This window comes from Artibeus jamaicensis, unplaced genomic scaffold, assembly GCF_021234435.1.
Source record: "Artibeus jamaicensis isolate MK-2021 breed Jamaican fruit bat unplaced genomic scaffold, CSHL_Jam_final contig_233, whole genome shotgun sequence".
NCBI classification, from domain to species: Eukaryota; Metazoa; Chordata; class Mammalia; order Chiroptera; family Phyllostomidae; genus Artibeus; species Artibeus jamaicensis.
Genome location: NW_026521486.1, coordinates 60,793,526 through 60,816,543, shown reverse-complemented (window position 1 = coordinate 60,816,543; position 23,018 = coordinate 60,793,526). Strand labels below are relative to the sequence as shown.

Genomic DNA, 23,018 nt, shown 5'->3' with positions numbered 1-23,018 from the left:
GGTGGGGTAGGAGATTTCTAAGGAACCTACTACAATGTTCTATTTCAGTGGCAGCCACGGGGTGTCACTTCCTAATTCTTTAAACTATTCACATGCTCTATACACTTTGAACGTACGCATATCTCACAACCAAAACAACTGCTTTAGCAATGGACTGTGCGGGCACTAACTCTCAGCTAGGGCTGTTTTCCCCAAAGGATAAGGCAAAAGAAAAACGACGTGCGAAGAACAAATGTGTCCCACTCAAACCTAGTGAGACTGTCACAGTCCCGCACGTGTCCCCAGGTATCTGCAGAAGTTTACCCCACCCCTGTACCTTCGTTTACCTGGTGCAGCAGCATAAATAAAAACACGTGAACAGCAACTAACAACATCAACTTTTAATAATGGAAATGAACTGCCATTCCAAAAACAGTTTTAGGGATGAAAAATCTTCCCTATAAAAATAAACTTAAACTCATCACAATTATAAATATTATAACTTTTTACGCCTGCAATTTAAGATGCTCCCCTGCAATACTTACCCCTTCATTTAACATCATTCCTGTACCATCACATAGTGAAGAGAAAACAGTATCACAGCAAAGCTTAGTTTAATTTAACATAAGAATTTGCATAATGATTTTTAAACGTCCGTGGCCTCGGGGGCCCTTCTTCTTTCATACATTAATAACGTCATTGCAGTGACCAGTGTTTGGGAGACAGCATCATCTTCCACCACGAGCTGACAGGACCTGGACACAGGAAGTCTTCCGAATTGAAGCTTGTAGCACACACGACAGTTAACAGGCTTCTGGATGGCACGGTGAGGATGCCGATTTCAGACAAGCTACTTCAAGTTAAAAAAAAAAATTCACAGATACCCACCAGCTACTACATTAGGTTCTAACAGTGTCTTATCTTAATCTGAGAAAGAAATGCTTCACAAAATATAAGCTTGCTGGGATGGGCATGGCAATTTAAGGCCAGGTGGCTGATAACACTATACTCAAACCCAGGCTACGGTCTGAAGAGTAAACCAGGGTGGAAACCATAAAGCCATTATTCCCTGAATAACAGTGTGTTGGGTGACAATGACACTAAAACCTCACCAATGGACTAACAAGAAGTCACATGCAAAATTAAACAAGAGGTGCCATACATATTTTATAGGTAGTTCTACTTTCCTTTTTTTCCAACTTTCTTTAAAAGCTTAGGAAAGATATGATTGTCTCAGTAGCGTGCGGCAGACAGAGCAGCACCGACACATCTGCCTCCACCACGGTGGGCGTTCCCTGACCCTGAGAAGAGCCCCCAGGAGGGAAACGAAAATGCAATAAAAGGCACAGTTCATTTAAAAGGCAAAGAACTGAAGCACCTTGGAATTTCACAAAGAATCCATTAGGTGTCACCAAAGCATTAACAATTCCTTGGGAATTTATAAACAAAAAACCTAGACAAAAAAAAAAAAAAAGACTAAATCCCCCTCCAGAACCACAGCACCCCCTTCCCACTGTTTTCAGATTAATTACTGCACAAAATGAATTTATTTAACCTGCTGTAAGGAAGGCTTCTATTGCACATGCATTTCTTTGGTTGGTGGGAACATGCACTTTTGTTAAAATGTTCCCATAGAGAGCCCCCCCTGCGGTCAGTGCGGGGGGTGGACTTTCCTCCCCATCTTTCTGCCCTCCTCTGGAACTCAGGACCTGACTGAGTGAGGTCTTTCATCCACACCCCTGGTCTCTGCTCTGCGGGAACACGCTCCAACTTCTAAGAGTAAGGGAGACGGAAAAGAAGACAGAGGGAGAGGGGAGGTGAAGGAACAAGGGAAACGGAGGGAGAGATTGTCACAAGCGTGTGCCATGAGCTCTTTACCTGACAAATCCCCTGGCTGACACTCAGGGAGAAACAAGTACCCCTACCCAGACTCCTTTTCGGCTTTGAAAACAATCTCAGGAAAGAGCTATAACTTAACAGGAGGCAGCAAACAGTCCCTGCTCCACTCGCCCAGAAAACCTGCACCAACCGACCTCCCACTGGAGGAAGGCGGAACCGGGTGGTGCACCAGGGGCTGCAGGCCCCGCCCGGCTCTGTGAGGCCCCCGCCTGAAAGCTGCCCTTCCCACGCCTGCACTCACAAGCCCCTGTTTTTGGTCTAGCTCCCACTCTCTCTGGCTCTGTTCCCAATTTTACTCACCAAGAAATCGAGCAATCCTACAATGGGCTCAATACCTCAAAACTGAATGCGTTTAACTCCTTCACAAATACACCTTCTCTTCTCCACCAGCTACTCGTCACCCAAACCGCCCTCCCTCAGCGCTCCCCCAACCTCCACTCACGCCTTCTTCCAAACTTGCTCTTTGCCTTCTTGAAATGTCAAGCTCCTCCAAAATCCTTCACAAAGTCCTCAGAGTTCCTAGCTTCCTGTGCCTTTCAATTCACAAGGCTGTTCCCTCTGATATATTTTTTTAAAAAAAACAGGTAGTTTCAACATAACACAAGTATTCAAATTCCTTGTTAAGCTTTGAAAAAAATCATGTGCGCATCCTTAAGCTTAACCTCATCCTCGCAAAATTAAAATAACTAGAAGAAAATGAGAAAACAAAAACCCAGAGTCCATGCTTCAAAGCACTGTAGCCGCTCCCGATTCACAGCTTGCCCGGAGGCAAGGCCGCAGCGCTGTGACCACGAGCCTGCACAGTCCCTCCCAGAGGCCGCGTGCCCAGGTAGGGGAACTAAATCTAGAGATAAAGGGGGAAGAGCCTCGCATCACAAGAAAAGCCCTCTGGGAAGAGAGGCTCGCAGCTGGTGTGTCCGCGGTCCCTGGGCCGCCCAGAGCGGCCGGAGCCCTTAGTCGGGCTTCCACACCTCCCCGAGGGCTTCTTCCAGCCTCTGCCTGTAGGCGGCGTAGCGCTTCTTCAGGTTCTGCAGCTGCTCGTCTTCTTCCTTGTCCAAGATACGCAAGAAATTCTGCAGTTCTGGAAGGCTGAAGGCTTCCCACTAGGAGGAGGAAAAAAAGAAAAATGGTGTTCAGCCTTCGAGACTCAGGAATGCTGACCACGAGCACACTCAGTGCGGCTGGGGCTCCCCGCCCGGCCGCACCACCAGCCCAGCCGCACCACCAGCCCTGCCGCCCCCGCCCCCAAGCTGGCCTTCCAGGCCCTCCATCCTTGGCAGATGGTTCCCACAAGCCCGGAAACGATCACCCCTGACTTGACCCCCAGAAGCCCTCCGTCTCTTCCCTCCACTTGGAGTTGTCATTTTCACTGCTTCTTCCTCACTTCCCACAATCCATTTAATCATGTCCATTTTAAACAGTTCCCCAGTCTGCCTGCTCTCGTCCATCTCAGCCACCCCCTGGTGCTGGCCGCCATCATCTTCTCCCACCCTGGACACCCTCCTACCTGGCGTCCTCACTCCACTCCATACTCCCCAATCCGTTCCCCAAACAGCCAGCCTGAGCACAGAAGTACCCGCCATCCACAATTTCCCTTCCATGGTTTCAGCTACTCATGTCAACCATGGCCCAAAAACATTAGTTGGAAAATTCCAGAGACGACCAATTCGTAAGTTTTAAATTGCATGTCACTGTGAGTAGTGTGAAGACATCTCGAGCCATCCACCCCACCCGGACACGAATCCCGCCTTTGCCCAGAGTCACCATGCTGTGCACGCTCCCCACACATCGGTCACTTAGTAGTGTCCAGGCCACCGGACGGAGCGCCCCACTATTGCAGTGCCGGTGCTCACGCAACCCTTGCTTTACTTTAAAGCACAAGAGCAGTGATGCTGACAATTCAGATACAGCCAAGAGAAGCAGTAAAGTGCTTCCTGTAAGTGAAGAGAGTTTGGTACTATCTGTGATTTTAGTCACCTATTGAGGGTCTTAAATCGAATCCACCATGGATAAGGGCGGATGACCTTCCCATGCTGACAATCATTCAGTAGCTTCCCTTGGTTGTTTCTGTGAAGTGTAAGAGAAGACCCTGAACTAACCTCTCTTCGCTGTCCCCCTCACTCACTGCCCTAAGTGGTTTTGCACATGTTCACCCCTCCTCCACTCTGCCTGGAGAACTCGTACTCAACTGCCAAGTTTCAGCTCAAATGCCACTTTCTCTAAGAAGTCTTCCATGATTTCTTCCCCTCCCTTTCCACCCAGGACTAAGTCTATTAAAAAGCTCTCACTTGAGCACTGGTAAACTTGATTTTAAAAGATATAAAGCCTTGGCTGATGTGGCTGGCATAGGGGACTGAGTGCTGGCCTGTGAACCAAAGGGACACCGGTTTGATTCCCAGTCAGGGCACATGCCTGGGTTGTGGGCCAGGTCCCCAGTAGGGAACATGCAAGAGGCAACTAATCACACACCAATGTTTCTCTCCTTCTCTTTCTCCCTTCCTAACCCTCTTTCTAAAAATAAATAAATAAAATCTTTTTTTAAAAGATATAAAAAGTATTATAATTGTTTATCAAGTATCTCTCTCACCTACATTGTAGCTATCATATTTCTCAATTTTTGGGCTTTGTCACTTGCCCTTGAGGCTCTGAGTTCTGTTTCCCTAAAAGCCCCTGGTACTGAGAAGACACAAGAGAAATGTTGGTAGGGTTGCTTTTTATGCTGTCATGAGAGCAGCGAAGATCAAGAAGGGTATATGGCATCACCTAGGAGTTTTTTCAAACTACGCATCCTCTGCTCCCAAAAAGGGGCCCTGGGTCCTGGCTGGGCATCTCTGCCACGGCCAGGGCAGATTCCGACAGAGAACCCCAGGGGCGTGGGGCAGGGGGAAGGCTGGAGAAGATCCGACACAGTGAACAGAGAGGAGCGGGATAAGACCACCCAGCGGGCTCAGTGATGGAAGGTTCCCAGGTCTTGGTGATTAAAGAAAACGGGAAACATGGGATAGGAGAGCAAAACTGTCCACACTGGATTATTCTATTAAATTTTTAAAATCACGATTCTATTTTTCACATATGTCCTCCAAAACACAGTAAGCTCCTCCCTGCCGCTGCAAGCTACAGAGTCATTTGCCCCCCAGCTCAGTCGGCCTTGACACGCTGAGTACCACCGCCAGGCAGACGTCTGACAGAGCAATTCGGGGCAGTGGAACACAATGGCAATTTCAAAACTGCAACTCCCTCCCAAACAACGAACGTGGCTCTCGCTGCACTAAACCACGTGCAGTGCTTAAAAAGACCAATACCAAGGACACTGGCAAGACTATGCTGATATATCTGGCAGGGCTTTCTGAGGGAATTTGGCCCTGTGCCAATGAAAGGGCCAGACCCAGATTCCTCCCCCAAAAGACAGCAAATTTGAACCACTTCAGAACATCAGAATCAAAAGAAAATTCAAGTGTCCAAAATTAATGTCTTCCTCAAACTCTCCAAATACAGTTCCACTTTACACTGACATGAACGTAGTATTGGCTCTGGCGGGTGTGCCTCAGTGGACTGAACACCAGATTCCAAAGCCAAGGGTCGCCAGTTCGATTCCCAGTCAGGGCACACCCTGAGTTCTGGGCCAGGTCACCAGTAGGGGGCATGCGAGAGGCAACCACACACTGATGTCTCACTCCCTCTCTTTCATTCTCCCTTTCCACTCTCTCTAAAAAAATAAACAAAATCTTAAAAAAAAAACCAACATGGTACTTACAAAGCATGCTGACACACATCGCTAATTTGCGACTTAAAACCACCTTGTGAAGTCTTGAGTCCCACACTGCACAGACTTCAAAGACTAAGGACGGAGAAGGTCAGGTTTCCCCAAGGTCACGCTGCTAACCTACAGAGGCAGAGTCCTGGCTCCCTGGGTTTTTAACCCAGAAACCCCATTCTCGCTGCCTCACAACACGGCCACCTCATGCCATTTCCTGTCCCAGACAAAAGACTGAGTGAGACCCAGAGCCTGGGAGGCTTGCTCAAGTGTCGCTTTCAAGTTGACACTTGATCTACAAGGACAATCTCAAGTGCTTTCTCCTCCAACTGAACTGGCCTAAATACGATCCTCCTTGGAAAGGAAATGGCAAATGATGCGATATACAGACACGTAATTTCTTCATCATCTGGGCAAAGAGGGAAAAAAAGGGATTCTACACAGTTAAATGTCTTTCCTGGTGAAGAGATTGAATTCCCTTTTATTTCCCTTTGGAGCAAATTGGCCTGGAGACTTTGTTAGTAGCAAACATATGGAGAGTGTCAGCTTTCAAAGTTCAGCTGCATTAGAGGAATTTAGATGTAGAAGGAGTGAAAATGACTCTTTGGGTGGAGATCAAGTAAAAGTTTTATTTCCTCCACCTCTGAAAACCACACACCAACACAATGAGTGCGGTAAAAGAATTATGTAGAGACTAACTCTAGGTTGACTTCCAACCATTCAAACACACGCCGAGAGCTGCCCTCCTCCTCCTCCTCCTCCAAGACAGCAAACCCTCCCCCCTCTGTCCCCCCACCCCACCTTCCTCCTCTTTCCCAGTGGTAAAATCACTAGGCTAGAGCAGTAAAACAGGGCCAGCTGGTGTGTCTAGTTTATAGCAGCAATGTACAATCACTTACCTCTCCAATTTCATGTTCACGGAGAACAAAACTAAGTGTGTCTGTTCTGGGCCCCGCTACCAACCGCAGGTAGAGTGGATGTTCCCGGTCGGAGAGCTTGCAGGCGTAGACTGAGTAAAGAGACAGGTCACAGAGAGAGCTCTGAAATGTTCCTCCACCACACACACCCGCACCATCCCTCCTCCGGCCCAAGGCAACAGCCTCCCCCTATTACCAGTGGCCCACAGTGGAAGGAAATCTATTCTTTCTAGCTGCACAGTATGAACTGTGCCTCGACCAAAAAGGAAATAATTCTTCATGAGTGAATTTAAATAGGTATTCGTGCCCCACATGGCTTATAATTAATTCTGCTCCTCCCTGGAGAAAGCAAGAAACTTAAAAAAGACTCTGCAACCCCCTTTCAAAACCATAAAACTATACCATCCAAAGAACATGAAATCAGAGCTCTAGGAGCAAATCTCTCTGCAAATTAATTTAGAATAAGCAGCCACAAACAAACTAGGCAGTCGGCGTTCAAGCTCTGGAGCCTTCAGCCGCAGCTCAGCGTGTCCCATCAGACGCAGTGCTGGCCTCGCCTGCAGTGTTACGTGCTTGGCCGGCCATGAAGGCACTATTTCAGCAGGAGGATTGTACGGCTAAGCCCAGGTGAGCCGGCAAAGAAGCCGACAAGATAAAAATGCCATCTGAGCTTATCTACCTTATGTTGGCACTTTCTAGGTACAACTGCATTGTAGATGCTGATTTCCCTACAGATGGGAACTTGCCCCGCTCACTGAGCCTGTGGACTTGAGGGTGGAAACCTCGGTCCATTCAACCTTGTATTCTGCAGGGCCCAGCCCAGGGCATGGATTCAAAAAATGTACACACTCTCAGCAACTAGCTGGCTTTCGTCTCCAGGCAACTGAGGGCATTCCTATCACGTCAGGTCAGTGCTGCCTTCCCCTGAAGCTGCTTTAGGCTTCACCCAGGGAAACCAGAGGAGGTGAGTGGCTGACTCCTCACACACAGACACAGATGCCATTTTCAAATGAGCACGTGCACAGTCCATCACCCCAAGCGCTGACTGTTGTTCTCCATCACTGGTATCCATTTCTGCTCGAATACCTGACCTGGAACATCTCATTCTGTTTCATGCAGAAATTTACTATTCTCTTTCTATCCACTGAATGTGGGTATCGAGTTCAGCCAGGCAGACCCCAGATCACAATGTTACCCACCCACTGTGAGTGCCTCTGGGGGCTGCAGTGCCCCAGTGTGATGGCCAGAGAGACAAGCTAAGGAAAGAGAAGAGCCTCGGGCTGTGCCAGTGACATGAGTAAATGTGAGATGTGCGGCAGTACACACGGGCCTCCCCGTCCTCAAGGCCACCAGGCCGCTCCATGTGCAGATGCACATCTACCAGGGGACGTGCTCCTGCAAACGTCAACCACAGGAGCATCCTCTTCTGTCCTAAAGAGCACTAAAATCAAAGCTACCAAAAACAAAGCAAATCAAAGCCACCCCTGTGCACAGAAAAGCCTTCCTCATGTGGATGCGTGTGAGCTCTTCATATGCACGACTGTCCAACTCAAAAAGGTGGACATCCAGGCGGCATGTCACGATCACCAAGGCTTCCAGAGTCCGTCCCTGGCTCCGCTGTAACTGCCAGAGATCACACACCCACTAGCCTGCCTTCTGCTAACGAGCACAAAGGACAGATCGAAGCAGAGACCGCTTCCCTTCCAAGCACAGCATATACCTTGATCCTCCCTGTGACAGCGCTTGTAAAGTGCAAACTTGGCAGGGCTCTCGGTCACCAGGAACTTTTTGAGCAGGGCCTCGATCACTTCCCCAACGGTGTTCGTGCTGCTGATGTGGAGCGTGTTCATACAGCCATTGCTGCTGGGCGCCGGCTTCCCGGAGTCCAGACAAGTCTGCGGAGGTTTGCAGAGTTCCATCTGCACTTTAATGAAGCCAGTGTAAATCCCATTTGAATTCTGAGGCAGGAAGATAAGCACACACTTAGCTGGGCTGCCGGTGGCATTTTAGGAAAGGGTAATATCCAATCAAAACAAGGAGATGAAACTATTGTTGTTGTTGTTGATGAGAGAGAACAGTACAGACAGACGGACAGACACCAACTTGTCCAACTCATTTATGCATTCACTGGTTGCTCCCTGTACGTGCCCTGACCTGGGATCAAACCTGAAACCTTGGTGTATGGGGGCAATGCTCTAACCAACCGAGCTACCCAGCCAGGGCAAAAACACTCTCTCGTTCTTTTCTTTTACAGCTCTGTGACAGAACTTCACTAGAGACTGCCCCTAAGGGAATGACCTCTGAGGGAGGTTAGCGCACCCCAGCAAAGTGCTTCCAGAGGCAAGGTCTGTAGGGCAGATGTGGCCACAGGAGATGGTCTCCTAACACGGTGCTGACCGAGGTCCAGACTCAGGCCTCTGAAGCTGCATGTGAAAGGTCAGGGCCCACAGGCGAGGTCACAGTCTGCTGGAGCAGATGTAGCCAAACTACGGGGCTCATTAAAGCCTGGGGGACAAGTCTAGGCTGGCTGCTCAAAGGAAATGACAGCTGTAACGGATGACCAGCTATCACATAAAAAAGGAAGGTCACAATTAGGACTTTGAAATACCTAAGTCAGCAAGGAGTAGGCAGTAAGAAAACAAGCTGTTTCCAATCCTACTGGCCATTATCATATGTACCAGATTGCCAATTTCACTGCAACTCTTTCACATAAATGTATCCCATGTAGCACAGAATACACAATGATGCATTTCAGGCACTTCAAGCAGCAGTATTTTTAAAATAAACTCAAGCTACAGGGTGAAGTACAGATACAATATAAGCACTGATCTTTTTTGTTTTAACATGGTATTTATGTCTCCTTCCATGTATGTATTTTTATTAGCTTTGGTGAACTATCACTTTTATTCCAAAAAATGCATATATTTGCCCTGATCAGTGTGGCTCAGTTGGCTGAGTGTCATCCTGCAAAGTGAAAGGTCACTGGCTCGATTCCTGGTCGGGGCACACACCTGGGCTGCAGGTTCCTCCCCGGACGGGATGCACACGAGAGGCAACCGGTCCATGTTTCTCTCTCACATCAGTGTTTCTCTGCATCACTCTGTCCCTCCCTTCCCCTCTTTCTAAAAATAAATGAAATCATTTCTTTACTGCATATATTTAATATATACAATTTGATGAGTTTTAGCACCTGTCTTAAGTTATGGCTGAATTGCTATTCCACAGTTGCCCAAAATAGTAATAACTGTCTTGTCTTCACCTTTTATTTTACATTCTGTACATTTAGAAACAATTTTATTGTAATGCTTTGTCTAAATAAACCCTCAGGTATTGTGTGAAAATGACACAGTTAAAGGAGGACCTTAAAACCCTCCTTATGGCCCATTATTTCCCTTCCTTTCCACAGATCACTTCATGATACTAACTCACTTGTTCAGTGTTGTGGAAAGTATTAAACGGGGCTCAAATTTTTCATCTATGGGACAGCATGGAAGCTTGCATCTGTTTTAGTGTCCAAAGGAGGGGGCTGGGATTGCTCTACTTGGATGAAAACTGTTTGAAAGGAGCAACACCAAGCTGGAGTAACAAAGCACAATCTTGAGTTCATCTGTCCGCTCCCCTTTTGGGCAGAGGCCCACGAGGGAGGGGTCCTGTATCTCAAGGGCTTATATTTAAAAGCTCCTACCCGGCCCGGGGGCACAGAGCTCAGTAGGTCTTCTAAACAGGTCACCCTGTCCCTTGCTGAACTCTTGTCAGTTCAGTCAATAGACTGAGAGGCAGGGGGTCCAAGGGCCTTGAAAACTGGCACCAAGGGCTGGCAGGTGCCCGAGCAAAGTCACCAAGTGTGTGGGGGAGGTGGGGGCATGTGAGGCACACATGGCCAGCCCAGTTTAGTGGAACACAAAGGCTCCAGCTTTGCCGGCAACGCTCCTTGGCGCTCCTTTCCGCTCCACGAAGCTCTGGGCTCCTCCTGCTGAGCCCTCACCCCCAGCCGAGCTTCAATCAGTGTTGGTACAATGTTGCAGGGCCCGAATCAACAATGTGTAGGAAGCTGAATGTTACATAGTCTTACTCCAGACAACCAGCTGAGGAAAGCCTGAGTTCAATTATATTCTACTCCACTGGCACAAAACCCTTTTCCTGATACTTTCAAATTTATGTATACAAGATAAAGCGTAAGTGAAGGCCTCCTTAGAATCTGAGTTACCATCCATATGCTTAACAGGCAATGATTATACTAAATGCTAAACATCTTTGGGGTGGGGGCAGTGAGGGAGGAGGCACAAAATCTTTTAAAATAAAATTTAACTTCATTTAACTGATTTTGAAGGTATTGTAAAGGTATTTCAAAATACAGCTTCAATTTGAAAGATGCAGAAACATTTTCTTGTCCCACAACATGTTGGCCATTAACCATCTGCAGTGTTGATTCAGAGATTTTTAAAGCAGACTGTAGCAGCAGCTACTTAGATCTGTCTTCAGACCTCTGTCAGCTAGGGAGTGTTACCGGTGCTTACCAAGGTCATCTTCAGCTTGTCTGTGACTGCTAAATTGTAGTTGTGCACTTTCTCTTTGATTTCTTCTTTGCTGAGATAATTGTGCGTTTCCTTCTCTTTCTCCACATCCTGGAAGAAAACAAGGCATGCCACACATGAGCAATCGTAGAAAAAAATACAGATAAGCCAGAATTCTTGACATATGAGACCACTATGACTAACTGTGGAGCACTTTACCTTGAAACACACACACATGTACTTTCTCTCTCACTCTGACACACTTCCCCCTGTCAGCCCCCAACTCTTACCCACAACTATGGATCTCATCCCTCCGGATTGCAGTCTTCCTGAGGGATGTGTCAAAAACCACTTTGTCGGCAACTACAAAGCAACACTTCATTAAACATTATTTTGCAAAACTGTCTTTGCTAACTTTTCCTTCTGCAAAACCACGATTGCCTTAAAGTACCTGCTAGATTAGCTATTTCCATTTTAAACAATATTTAAAGACATATAACAAAATGCTCTCGTTAGCAAATTTTATGACCTCGATGGTCTTAGGGCTTTATAGTATTATACAGTCGTTAACAAAGTTAACTGGCACTAATCACTGATCTGTCAAATTATACACAATTACCAGAAGGAAATTTATTTTCCACATGAATCCGCATGTCAAGATGCAGTAGCCAGACTTCCCCTACCCGCCCCTCCCAGCCCCACCCCTGCCTCCCCACTCCCTCTCTGCCGAGAACAATACTGCTCTAATCACGGTGAAGAATTCACATGATTTACTGTCTCTGAGAGCTCAACCAGCCTATGACATGAGGTAAAGGCTACTGTGTGACAGATGGCCAAGCTACGGTGACCCCAGGAAGCTAGGTTTATTAGGGGCATAACTTGTACTGCATTTGCCTCTCCCAACAATTTAACAAGTAGGTGCTGTCAGGTGAGATGAAGTTCTAAGAAGTAAATCAACCTGCTGATAGAAACCTAACTATTCTGCAGAAGTGGTGGAACTCATCAGATACCGGGCCTCAAAGTAACTCCAAATGCTTACTGAAACCACTGGTACTTCCACAGGGGGTCCTCACTGTGTCCTCCTGAGGATGAGCTAATTAGCACCCACTTATTACAGGCAGGGACACTGAGACTTACAGAGGCCAAGAGGCTTGGCTGGGGACAACCAACTAGTTAGGAGACCACATCAATTTTTACCCAGGCCCTCTATGCTGCTCCCACTAAATCGAACAGGTACCCATTGTCCACCCCCCCCCACCCGCCGTGGGCGTCTGAAAACTTAAAGGGTTGCCTGATCAGATTCCAACCAGGGTGGCAACTCAGAAAGGATGAAGGGACCCAACTATCTTCAAGACAAAAAGAGGAAGAAGCGCAATTAAAATCAAATGATTTACCCACACAAATAAAGCCTTTGACGAGGTGCCACTTTCCCAGAGACCACACCACACCATCCTCACCACGGGGGACCCTCCAGGCGGGCACTGCCACCCCGCCCTGCCCCTGCCAGCTGGGCTGCACCCACACACGCGGAACGGCTACTTCTGAGCCCGCACAGGCCCTGGAAGACGGTAAATGGCTCCTGATCCATTCGGCCTGCAGTCTTTTGATTCCAGACCCTGAGATGGGTGTGCTGACTATGAATTATCTCAGAAACTATTCCATTTCCGTGAGGTCCTGAGGAAGTCTGGCAGCCCCCGTGGGAGGAAACTCGCGGGAGGAGCATCGGCACAGACGGGAGGGCCCTTCCCTAGCCCCAGGCGGCCTCCCGCGGGGCGTTCTACCTGCCAGTGCGAACCCCCAGGCCATCTTTTTTTACGGTGTCATGGGGTTGGGGGGACTGCCGATTAAAAAGCCTTTTCGGCAGCTTCAGCGTTTCTTTCCAGGGAAGTTTAAACACACCCTGCACCTCTGCTTGCCCTGCTTCCGCCCCATCTCCGAGGCACAGGTGCGACACTGCAGGGCAAAGGGGCGTGGATGGACAGTGCCCGAGCCAGCAGGACCCCGGCTTCCTACCCTCTCTCAGGCCGTTCCCTCGTCCTGAAGGTGCTCCCTGGCCCAACTGGGTAACTTCGCAAAGAGCTGATGCTGTCCTCACTGGTGTGACCGAGGGGGCCAGATGGTTCCATTTAAGGAATCATAGACACCGAAGACTCAAGATTTAAAGCCTTACGAAATAGCTAATCACATGAATGCTGTGGCTTATATACACCCTAGGGGCTTACTACTTAAATACTTAAGTAAGAAGCCAGAAGTCTAAGAATGGCGAGGAGAAGGGGTGAGGGGGAGGTTAACAGCAAACAGCAGGGTCGAGTGGTCAGCTTGGGCAGTCCCTTTTTAAAAATTAAGTTTATTGGGGGCAACATAGGTAGGTAACATCATATAAATCTCAGGTGAACAACCGTATATGCAGTACCTGTATACGCAACCGTGTGCTCACAACTCAAAATCTAATTTCCTTCGGTGCCCATGTACTTGACCCCCTCTACCCTCTTCAGCCACCCCCAAGCCCCTCCCCACTGTTCCCATCATTGTTGTCTGTACCTATAAGTTTCTTTTGTTCATTTGTTGCCTTTTGCTTTATATGCCACAGGTGAGTGAAATCACACGGTTCCCATCCTTTTTGGTCTGACTGACTTCACTGAGCAACAGTGCGATCAGTTCTTAGCTACAAGTCTGGCACATGCTTACTGGACGGAGCGAGGCCCCGCACAGCGGCCTTGCCAGGAGCCCGAGGACAGTCGGAGGAGCAAGCCGGCCTGGGAAGAGGCGCTGCCTCTGGCTGCTCCGCACCCGGACAACAGATGGACACATGCTGTGTAAGGACGCTCTCGCCCTCTCCTGAGATTAAAGCCCCAGGAGGAGCTCTCCCAAGGCTGAACCCTCACTGTTAAAACACCAACTGGAAAGTAAATCTCAGAAGCAACTAAAACCTAAAAGGCTGTGATCCTGTATTTTTTATTGAGATACAACTGACACGTAACACTGTATTCATTTTAAGTGTACAGCATACGGACTTGATGTGTGTGTATATTGCAAAGTGATCACAATAGGCTTAGTTAACACCCATCACCTCACAGTTATAAATTTTTTTCTTGGGATGAAAACTTTTAAGAGCTACTCTCATAGGACCCTGTAGTTTTAAGTCAACTGATAACAGCATGTGCACACCAAGGCCCGCTCACCGAGCAGATACTCGCTGAGCTTCCAGGAAGCACCGGGCACTTGCCTGGGTGTGGGCAGCACCTCGGCCCTCACGGCACTCACTGCCCGGCACAGAGTACAAGTGAGGACCGGCCCGGAACAACTAACCCTGGCTCCTCTGAGTGAAGGGGTCCAGCCACGGTGGGGGACGGGGGGACACAGGTGTCACAAACTCAGGCCCTCGAGTGGAGGTCACAGGTTTCCTTCAGCATCGGAACTGGAGAAACTCTGGCCGGGTGGTTGTCAACCCACGTACCAAAAGGCTGTGGGTTTGACTGTAGATCAGGTCATTTACCGACGTTGTGGGTTCGATCCCTGGTTAGGGCACCTGTGAAAGGCAACCAATAGATGGTCCTCCCTCACATCGACGTTCCTCTCTCCCGCTACACTAAAGTCAGTGAACATGCCCTCAGGTGAAGATGAGAGAGAGAGAGAGAGAGAGAGAGACCGACCTCCTTTCCTCTCACACGGGGAAGAGTCTGCCTGCCCGTCCACCGAACACGAGGCCTTTGGGATGCAGCTGTCCCGGCGGGAAGGAGGTGAGGCACCTGGAGCCAGAGGGAGATGTAGGTGCACTGGGCACCAAGAAAGCAAGCCCAGAAGAGAGGGTGGGGGGACCTGTGTGGCCCTGGCTGGTTGGTTCAGTCGGTGGGGGTGTTGTCCCGTACACCGAAAGGTTGTGGGTTCGACCCCTGGTCAGGGCACACGCCTAGGCTGCGGTTCGATCCCCAGATGTGGTGCAAGCAGGTATTTCTCACACATCAAGGTCTCTCTCCTCTCCCCTCTCTTCCTCCCTCCTTCTCTCCCTCCTTCCTTTCCTCTCTAAAATAAACAAACATATCCTCAGGTGAGGATTAAAAAAAAGAGAAAAACCCACAGGGTGGAGGGCGTGGAACAGACAAAGCAGCACAAACAGAATGTTTCATCGTGATGTGAGAAGAGGAAATGGCACGGGGTGCAGCCGACCGTGAACCCTGGGTCATTGTTCTCGGCAGCCCGGGAGGGCACGAGGCCACGCCCAAGAGGGCTCGTTTGGGAGGCTGAGGTCACCTTTTTTTATAAGCCACCTTTCTTTTATATCCCCAAAGCCTTCAGCTTCTCAGAGGGAGGGGTTCGTCTACGCAAAATTACAAACCCCAGACTCTTCGCCCAAGTTTTCATCCAGCCAGCCCGAGGGCTGCTCTTGGGTTAGCCTGCGTTCCTGGGTGGGGTCACACGCTGCTCCCCCACCCCCAGTGCGCTTTCTCACAAGGGACACACCCTGCCTTGCAGACACCCGGGACGCTCACGCGACAGGGCCCGATCTCACGTGCAGACAGCTCACGAACCAGACCTTCCCGGGACATACCCCTACAGACAAGGGCGAGGGGTCTGAGAATTACTTATGCTCTTCTTGCTAACTTCTCTGTAATTCTGAAATCCTGTCAAAACCTTACAAGATTAAGGTTAAAGGTATAGCAACAGCAAAAGCAACCAACCAGCCAACACAAAGCCACTGGCAGTGCCTGTGTAGCAGGAGAGCAAGCGAGAGGACGAACGTGTCCCGTCCGCTCCCTCCACTGCTGGAGGCCGCGGACCCTCCGCATTCAGCTGTGTGACCAAAGGCAAGTAGGGAGTCTCTCTGGGCTGCCGTTTTCTCATCTCATTAAATGTGCAAACCTTTACATACTTTACTGAATGATCAGGAAAATATAATACAACCTACTATTTGACTACTTACTGAGGGCCCACTGGCACCCGGCTCTGTGCCAACACTGTCCAGTCTCTCTTCCTCCCACCTTCCCTCGGCCGACAACCTAGTCAAGTCTGTCTTACTTCCACCCTTCCACCCGCTTTCGGAGTTGTTTGTTTGTTGTTTGTGTTGTCTTTAGGATTTTGCACTACAGACCTCTTCAAGAAATAAGGCTACTGACCCCCTTTTTTAATGCAAATAGCATGACCCCCCCACTCGCTAGTGGGGGGCAATGTAGGCACAGGTGCCTGGTGGCAGGGGCATGACACTCATGAACGGTGCCATCATCTCTCCACTGGTGGCCGGCAGCCCTCACATGGAGCTGCTCCCAGTCCTGGCCAGCTGGGAGGGCCAGCCCGGTCAGCAGGAAAGCGTACGCTCACTAAAGCCAACAGGTGTCTGTGCTTTCTCTAAGTGAGGCTCCATTCCAGACTCACAGATTTCCACTCTTCCTGTATTTCTAGTCGTCGGAACAGGCGATAGCCTGCGGAGGCCTCAAACGGGTACTCCGTGCAATCCACACAGAACACGTGCCAGTCTCGTGTTCAGAATAAAACGTCAAGCGCCCCTCATCCCGAGGCTGCAGGTCCTTGGAGCAGGGGCCCTGCTGCAGAGGGAATTCGGGGATGGCTTGAGTGGGACGGAGTCTCGGCAACGGCTCCTTCAGAGGCCTTCCTGCCAGGCTCTGGTCCAACAGAGACACCAGACAAAGAATCAAGTCTGCTCTGGGAGAGATGTTTCCATGGCAATCAGGGAGGGACCTATAAGCAAACCAATGCACGAGAGCAAGGCATTAAGCAAGTCATCTCCGGGAGCTCGGGAGCAAGCTGTTGTAGGGCTCAGAGAAACCTTACACACGTCAGGTTAGACACTCCTGGATTAGATTTTAAAGTAAGATTAGCAGGGAAAAACTGTTCTGAGATGTACTTTAGATATGGAACCCCTGTGATAAATACAGGAAGGGCTGTCACACAGAGCTAAACCCGCAGGGCCCCCAGAGGGCATTTTAAGGCCGGGAGCTTGTTTTGCTCAATCCTCATGAATGTGCGTGGGAAGAGCCACGGGGGACAGGTCTGTCTATGTCCAGTCAGTGAGGTGTCAGGTGTTTTCCACGTTCAGTACCACAGAGGTTAAAGCAGGCAGGGGTGCTGAGGGGGCCCCAGAAAGTTCCCTCAAACAAGGACCTGCACTGCAGGTACACAGGGCGAGATCTGATAGCACTTCCCGGCCTGCAGGGATGGAAACGTCCTGAACCTGAACCTGAACCTACACCGCCCACAGGGGAGCCACACCGCACGTGGCATCTGAGCAACTGAAGTGAGGGAGGGAATTTCAATGTCGACAGCTTACAAGTGAGCAGCTGCATGTGGTTTGTGGTGCTCTGTCGGACAGTGGGCGCCCAGAGCGGCAGGTGCACAGGTGCCCGTGAGGCACCAGGGAGGAAAGCCCAGAAGACGCAGTGTCAAGTGCTGTGTTAGAGTGAAAGGAACTGTTCTAGAGCAAAGATTCTGTTCCTGGAGGGAAGGAGCCAGGACAGTTGTTTCTGGGGTGAGCGCACTGCTGATCTTGACCTTAAAAGTGCAGTGTGCTGCTGGCTGCTGCGTTCTCACGGTACCAGCATGGACCGCTGGCGAGGGCCGTGTCCAGAGACGCTTGTCTTGGTGTCCAGCCACGGCGTGCTGATTCATCCTGTCCACTCCAGGGTTTTTCCCCCGCCAGATGGGAAGGGTTTTCTTTTTCTTTCTCATTTTTTTTTTAATGGCTCTATCTCCACTTATGTGAGGATTCAGGGACTCATCGTGCCCAAATTCGGCTGGCAGGCAACTCTTTCCAGGCAGCCCCCGTTTGCTGTTCACATTTCCAGTAGCGAAGAAAAAGGTCAGGCAGAATGCAACAGCTCCCTCATCATCCTTCTATCAAGAGATGTATCGAGAGATGTATCACGGGACGTCAGCGCAGAAAAGGGAAATGAGGAAACGGCCAGGTGGGGAGGGCTGAGAGGACCTGAACAGCGCACACACACTGACAAACTGAAGGGCGCCTCATTCCCAAACAGTGCCCTGGGGGACAGCAGTCCTCCAGGATGGTCCAGGGTCAGAGGTCAGAAAGGGCACTGCTCCTCCTCCTGCTCCTGCTCCCCTCCCACCGCTAAAGGCTCTGACGGGTCCTGCAGGTGAGAAACCTTTGTTAGGCACAGAGCGCGGAAACTTTAATAATGTCACAAGTGTAGCATTCATTATGTATGAGCAAATGGGTACATTATACAGGAACAGATATTTCTTTTCTTATTAATTATTCAGTTAGTGAGTGGTTTCTGTATTCATTAGGGGATATCGGCAAACTCAAAGCACATATGTTGAACCTGACAATTTTATACTTCTTTGTCCCCAAGGCTACTTGTTAAACAAAGGGAACAGCAGAAGGGGGCCTAGGTGGTGTTTTAGATAACTTCTGAAAAAACGGACTTCCAAAACAGAACTAGGCAGCATCATATAAGCATGCAACACTGCACCAGCCTCCTCTCAGACGCACTCGGGAGAGGGGGAGATCCAAGTGTGCCATCTGCTTCCTGCCTTTAAACTCTTCGGTCGCATCCCCTCCCACAGACAACCAACCACCCTTCCACGCAGTCACGCTAAATCCTCCCCCAGGAGCGCCATGTGCACCCCCAGCCCTGTTCTCCCCCGTGATCGGACCACCCCACCCAGGAAGCTGGCCTAGCACCAACTGCCCTCACGACCTTAGGAACCCCTATGCCACCCCGTCCGTGCAGATTTAGCACCCAAAGCGCCTCGCAGGGTCTGCTGTTTCTATGTGCACTGTTGCCTCCCACCAAACCAACAGTGGTTTCCAGCCTCTCGCTCCCAATCCCTGGGCTGGAGCCAGCTCGGTGCTGGGCACAGCGGAGGGCTCCACTCCCTCCCAGTGGTGCTGTCTGGCCCCAGAGCCCACGGCTACGAGCCTGCGTTTACAATCCATCCTCTTTTGTACATCTTATCAACCTGCATGAAGTTTTCTGTTTGCTTCTCAAAACTGAATGAATCTGCAAGGGCACACAAAAGGCCTTTATAATACCAGACACACAGTTTTATACGCTTCTGTTATCCATCTGCACCATCAAAGAAGAGAGTCCTTCAAAGCGTGCCCCTTAAATGCCCTCGCACACCCGGGGCAGGGAGAGCAGGCACAGGCCTGGCATGTTAATAAGATTAATTGCAGTTGTGATACACATTAAAAGAGTTTCATCTGGGCCTTGCATGACCTCACTTTTCAAACCCCCCGGTTACCAGTCCGCCATACCCTATATGGTTGTGCTTTAGAAACTGGGTCGCGTGCCAATAGTCAAACAGCCACTCGCTTGTTTGGAGCCAGAAAACAAACTTGGAGGTGGACCAGTCTCCCCAGAGTGCCCCAGCTTGAGGTCCCAACCTCCAGGCGTACCAGATTACACCCAGACTTAGAAATCTCAGGTTGACAAGTTTTCAAAGGCAGTCAATTAAGATGCTATTCATTTCTGAAAGGTGATACATTTCACGACTGATTTCACTTTCTTCAAATTCTAATGAGGTAGGTAACAAAGAAAGGAAAGATTATTAAACACCTCGGAGCCAAACACACCCAACTGCAGCCAATCAGCGTTGGTAATTAGAAAAAGAATGTGGCCAAAGGTGAGTCAGCACTCTGTCTACCTCAGCCCACCTCTCTTGAGGTCTCAGAACCAATGGATTCCTAGGTTTTCAAAGTCAGGCAAGTCCTCAAGAAGTCAGTTACCCTAATTATTAAGATGGCACTGGGGCCCCTGGCTAGTGCAGCTCAGTGGATTGAGTGCCAGCCTATGAACCAGAGGCGCACTGGTTCAGTTCCCAGTCTAGGGCACATGCCTGGGTTGTGGGCCAGGTCCCTGCTGAGGGGCACACAGGAGGCAACCACGCACTGATGTTTCTCTCCCTCTCCCTACCATCCCCTCTTGTCTAGGAATAGATAAATAACATCTTTAAAAAGCCCTGGTGGGGCAGCTCAGTTGGTTACAGCATCGCTTCCACAGCCAAGGTTGCAGCTCTGTTCCCCTATCAAGGTACACAGAGGAATTAACCAGTGAATGCATAAGTAAGTGAAACAAGTTGATGTTTCAATATTTCTCTCAAATGAAAAAAATTTTAAAGAATATATTTTTCAAGTAAAAAATAATATATTTTAAAGAGAGCACTGAACTTTCAGTAATAAACTTACTAATACTCTATACCATCTACAACCCTGTCCTAATCAAGTACCTACAAAGTAAGTGCACTGGATATTATGAAAATTAACTGGAAAAGTAGATACAAGAAATTGCAGGGAAGCCAGGAGCGAAGTAAGACCAGCACTACAATGCCAAGCGCTGACACAATGCCCACCCTAAGGGTCTCCAGCGGCCCCCCAGTTCTCTTGCTAACAGCCAATACAACTATGGCTCTGGAGTCATGGTCCACTAATTCAGGGCAGCCCAGAGATACCAGAGGCTCCTACAAAGGTCAGAGTTTGAAGGTCAGGCCCACCACATCCTTCATGAAACCTTGGAACCCCGGTGATAAGGGCCAGTTCTGGAGACAGGAAATGAGCCGGCCCATCTGGAGGTGAGCCAGACAGGAAGCACAAAGGAATGCTGCAGCCACCAAGGAGGACCCAGGTGGGGCCCACCTGGGCAGCTGGGCAGGCTCCGTCCGGGTTGCTCCAGCTCCACCAACAGCCAGAGTCGGAAAGTAAGGGCAAAGGCTGGCGAAGAGACCCAGCACCTTGCTAGCTGAAACCCGATGCGAACAGAGGTCAGAGTCTCAGGAAGATTAGAAATGTCTGCAGACCAGCACTCCAAGAAAAATGCCAGAAGTAAGCTTCTCTGAGTATTTATTATCTGATGTCTTCTTCCTTGCCAATTGGAACATGGAGTCTAAGTTGCCACCACATAGTAAAAGATTTAAAAGCAAGTTAGGTTCTGTGTTTTCAAGCAACACAGAGTTAAAAAGGAGAGATGACAACATGTTGTTCAGGATGACAGTGCCCAGGGAGACAGTCACATTAACCCCTTGAGGCCTGGATCTGTAAAGGCCCGATCACACTGCGGCCTTCCCAGGGCACCAGTCCACCGTCATCGACGCTCTGGCTCACGTCCTGGCCGGGACCAGATGGCACTGCAGGAGCAGAGATACCAGGCAGAGGCTGTGAGGCCAGATGTCCAGACCATGGGCTTTTTATTTTAAATAGACAAATTTGAAAGTCTGAAGGGGGCCACAAGAAGTTAAACTGTTTTGTATCTGTCTTGTTCCCACTAATTCAATCCACCCTCTCTTCCTGAATTCTCTTCCCCTCCAGCCCACGCTCCACTCAAGATGGCTCTTTCGATTAAGTCTATTCATAGCCTTTACAAGGCATAGCTGAAGTACCAAGTGTACAAAGACTCATTCTTCTGCCGCGGGCAGTACATGACGAAAAACAAAGAAAGGCAGCCGGCTGCTGCCCTCCATGGCAGCGGCAACACGTGGCACGTGGAGGACACTCGTGGCCAGGTTCACGTGAGCAGCCACTTCTCCCACAAGGTGCAGCCCACAGGGTTGGGTGTATCTGAGGAATTATCTTCCTCCTTCCTACCAAGGTGAAAGTACTCTAAGGCAATTACAAAATATGTTAGAGCAATTCAAATAAAAACCAGGTGGAGGCCTGACCAGCATGGCTCAGTGGGCCGGGTGTCATCCCGCCAAGGGAAAGGTCGCTGGTTTCATTCAGGGCACGTGCCTGGGTTGCAGGTCCGGTCCTTGGGGTTGGGGTGAGTGTGAGAGACAACCAGTCGATGTTTCTCTCCCTTTCCTTTTCCCTCCCTTCCCCTCTCTAAATAAATAAATAAAATCTCTTTGTAAAATCAGGTGGATTCATACCTTAAAGACCAGCACAGAAGCAATTTCTAAGGATACTCTTTTCTATAGAAATCCTCTCCTGCCTTCCAGCTTCCTTGCTGATGGGGTGAGAAACACAAAACCCCCAGGAAAATGCCAGGGGCACAGGGCTGGTCTGTCAGAGGCTCATGGTCAGTCAGGCCACATGCAAAGACAGGGAAGGGGGGAGAGGCCAGGGAGGCAGACCCCCTGCAGGCAGAATGTCCGAGGGCCAGGCACCCACAGTCCACTTCTCCTACCTCACTGAACCCAGCCAGAGGCTGGCTCCCTGCCCAGACCTTTCAGGGTGCAGGCAGGGCCCAAAACAAACGCTTAAACTTTAAACTTACAAGGGGGCAAATGATCTTTTCAGTACACCTCCCCCATTCAGCTTCCCTTTCCTTTCTGGTCCCTCTTCCAAAACCCGGTCGGGCAGAACTAGCCAGCCCAATTCCCAGGCAGGGACTGAGGAGGGGACGAGGTAGACACACTGCCCTTAGTGAATCTTATCAAGGCCACGGTCCAGACACAGCACCACACCCTTCACAACCTGACTCAGAATCCTTACCAGAACGCTGCAACTGCTATTACTCTTCCTCTGTTTTGTAAATAGGAAAATGGGGGCTCAGGAGGATTACACGTGCGGAGGCCCAGTAAGGATTGTTGGATTCAGAACCAATGAAGCCCAGCAGGAGGAGGAGGAGGAAGAGCCTTAGATAAGAACAGGGAAAGCTGCCAAGGCCCTGGGGTTTGTGCCTGGCCAGCTTCTGGAGGCTTGGTTGTTCTGACAAACAATATTCAACCTGAATTTGGGAGGGTGAAGTACTAATACAACCTCGATTTACTAGAGGATTACTAATCACACCAGGAGCACAGGGTATTAGCTCAACGATTAGAACCTGTGTGATCAGCATTAAGATAACAGATAAACAAACACTTTCAGATCTTAAGAGGGACCCACACAAGAGCTGTTCACATGAAGCCTACAGAAGAGGTTTTTAATTGGAAGACAACACTCCGAGCAGAAACTGTGGACCAGGTAGGACAAACTACCTGCTAAAAGACTAGAAGACAATACTCCGAAATGTTAACAGTGTTCATGACTGATTGGTGAGGTGT

At 49.5% G+C, this 23,018-nt stretch overlaps 1 protein-coding gene across 1 annotated transcript in view; it reads right to left on the bottom strand.

The window, feature by feature from the left end:
• Positions 1-365: 365 nt before the first annotated feature.
• Positions 366-23,018, bottom strand: part of RASSF3 (Ras association domain family member 3) — a 75,702-nt gene continuing 53,049 nt past the window's right edge. Inside the window, exons 2-5 of the mRNA XM_037140314.2 lie at positions 11,067-11,174; positions 8,270-8,507; positions 6,532-6,641; positions 366-2,981 (exon numbers count right to left, since the gene is read on the bottom strand). Coding sequence (XP_036996209.2) covers positions 2,832-2,981; positions 6,532-6,641; positions 8,270-8,507; positions 11,067-11,174 — 606 coding nt within the window. The 3' untranslated portion in view covers positions 366-2,831. The remainder of the gene's footprint in view (positions 2,982-6,531; positions 6,642-8,269; positions 8,508-11,066; positions 11,175-23,018) is intronic.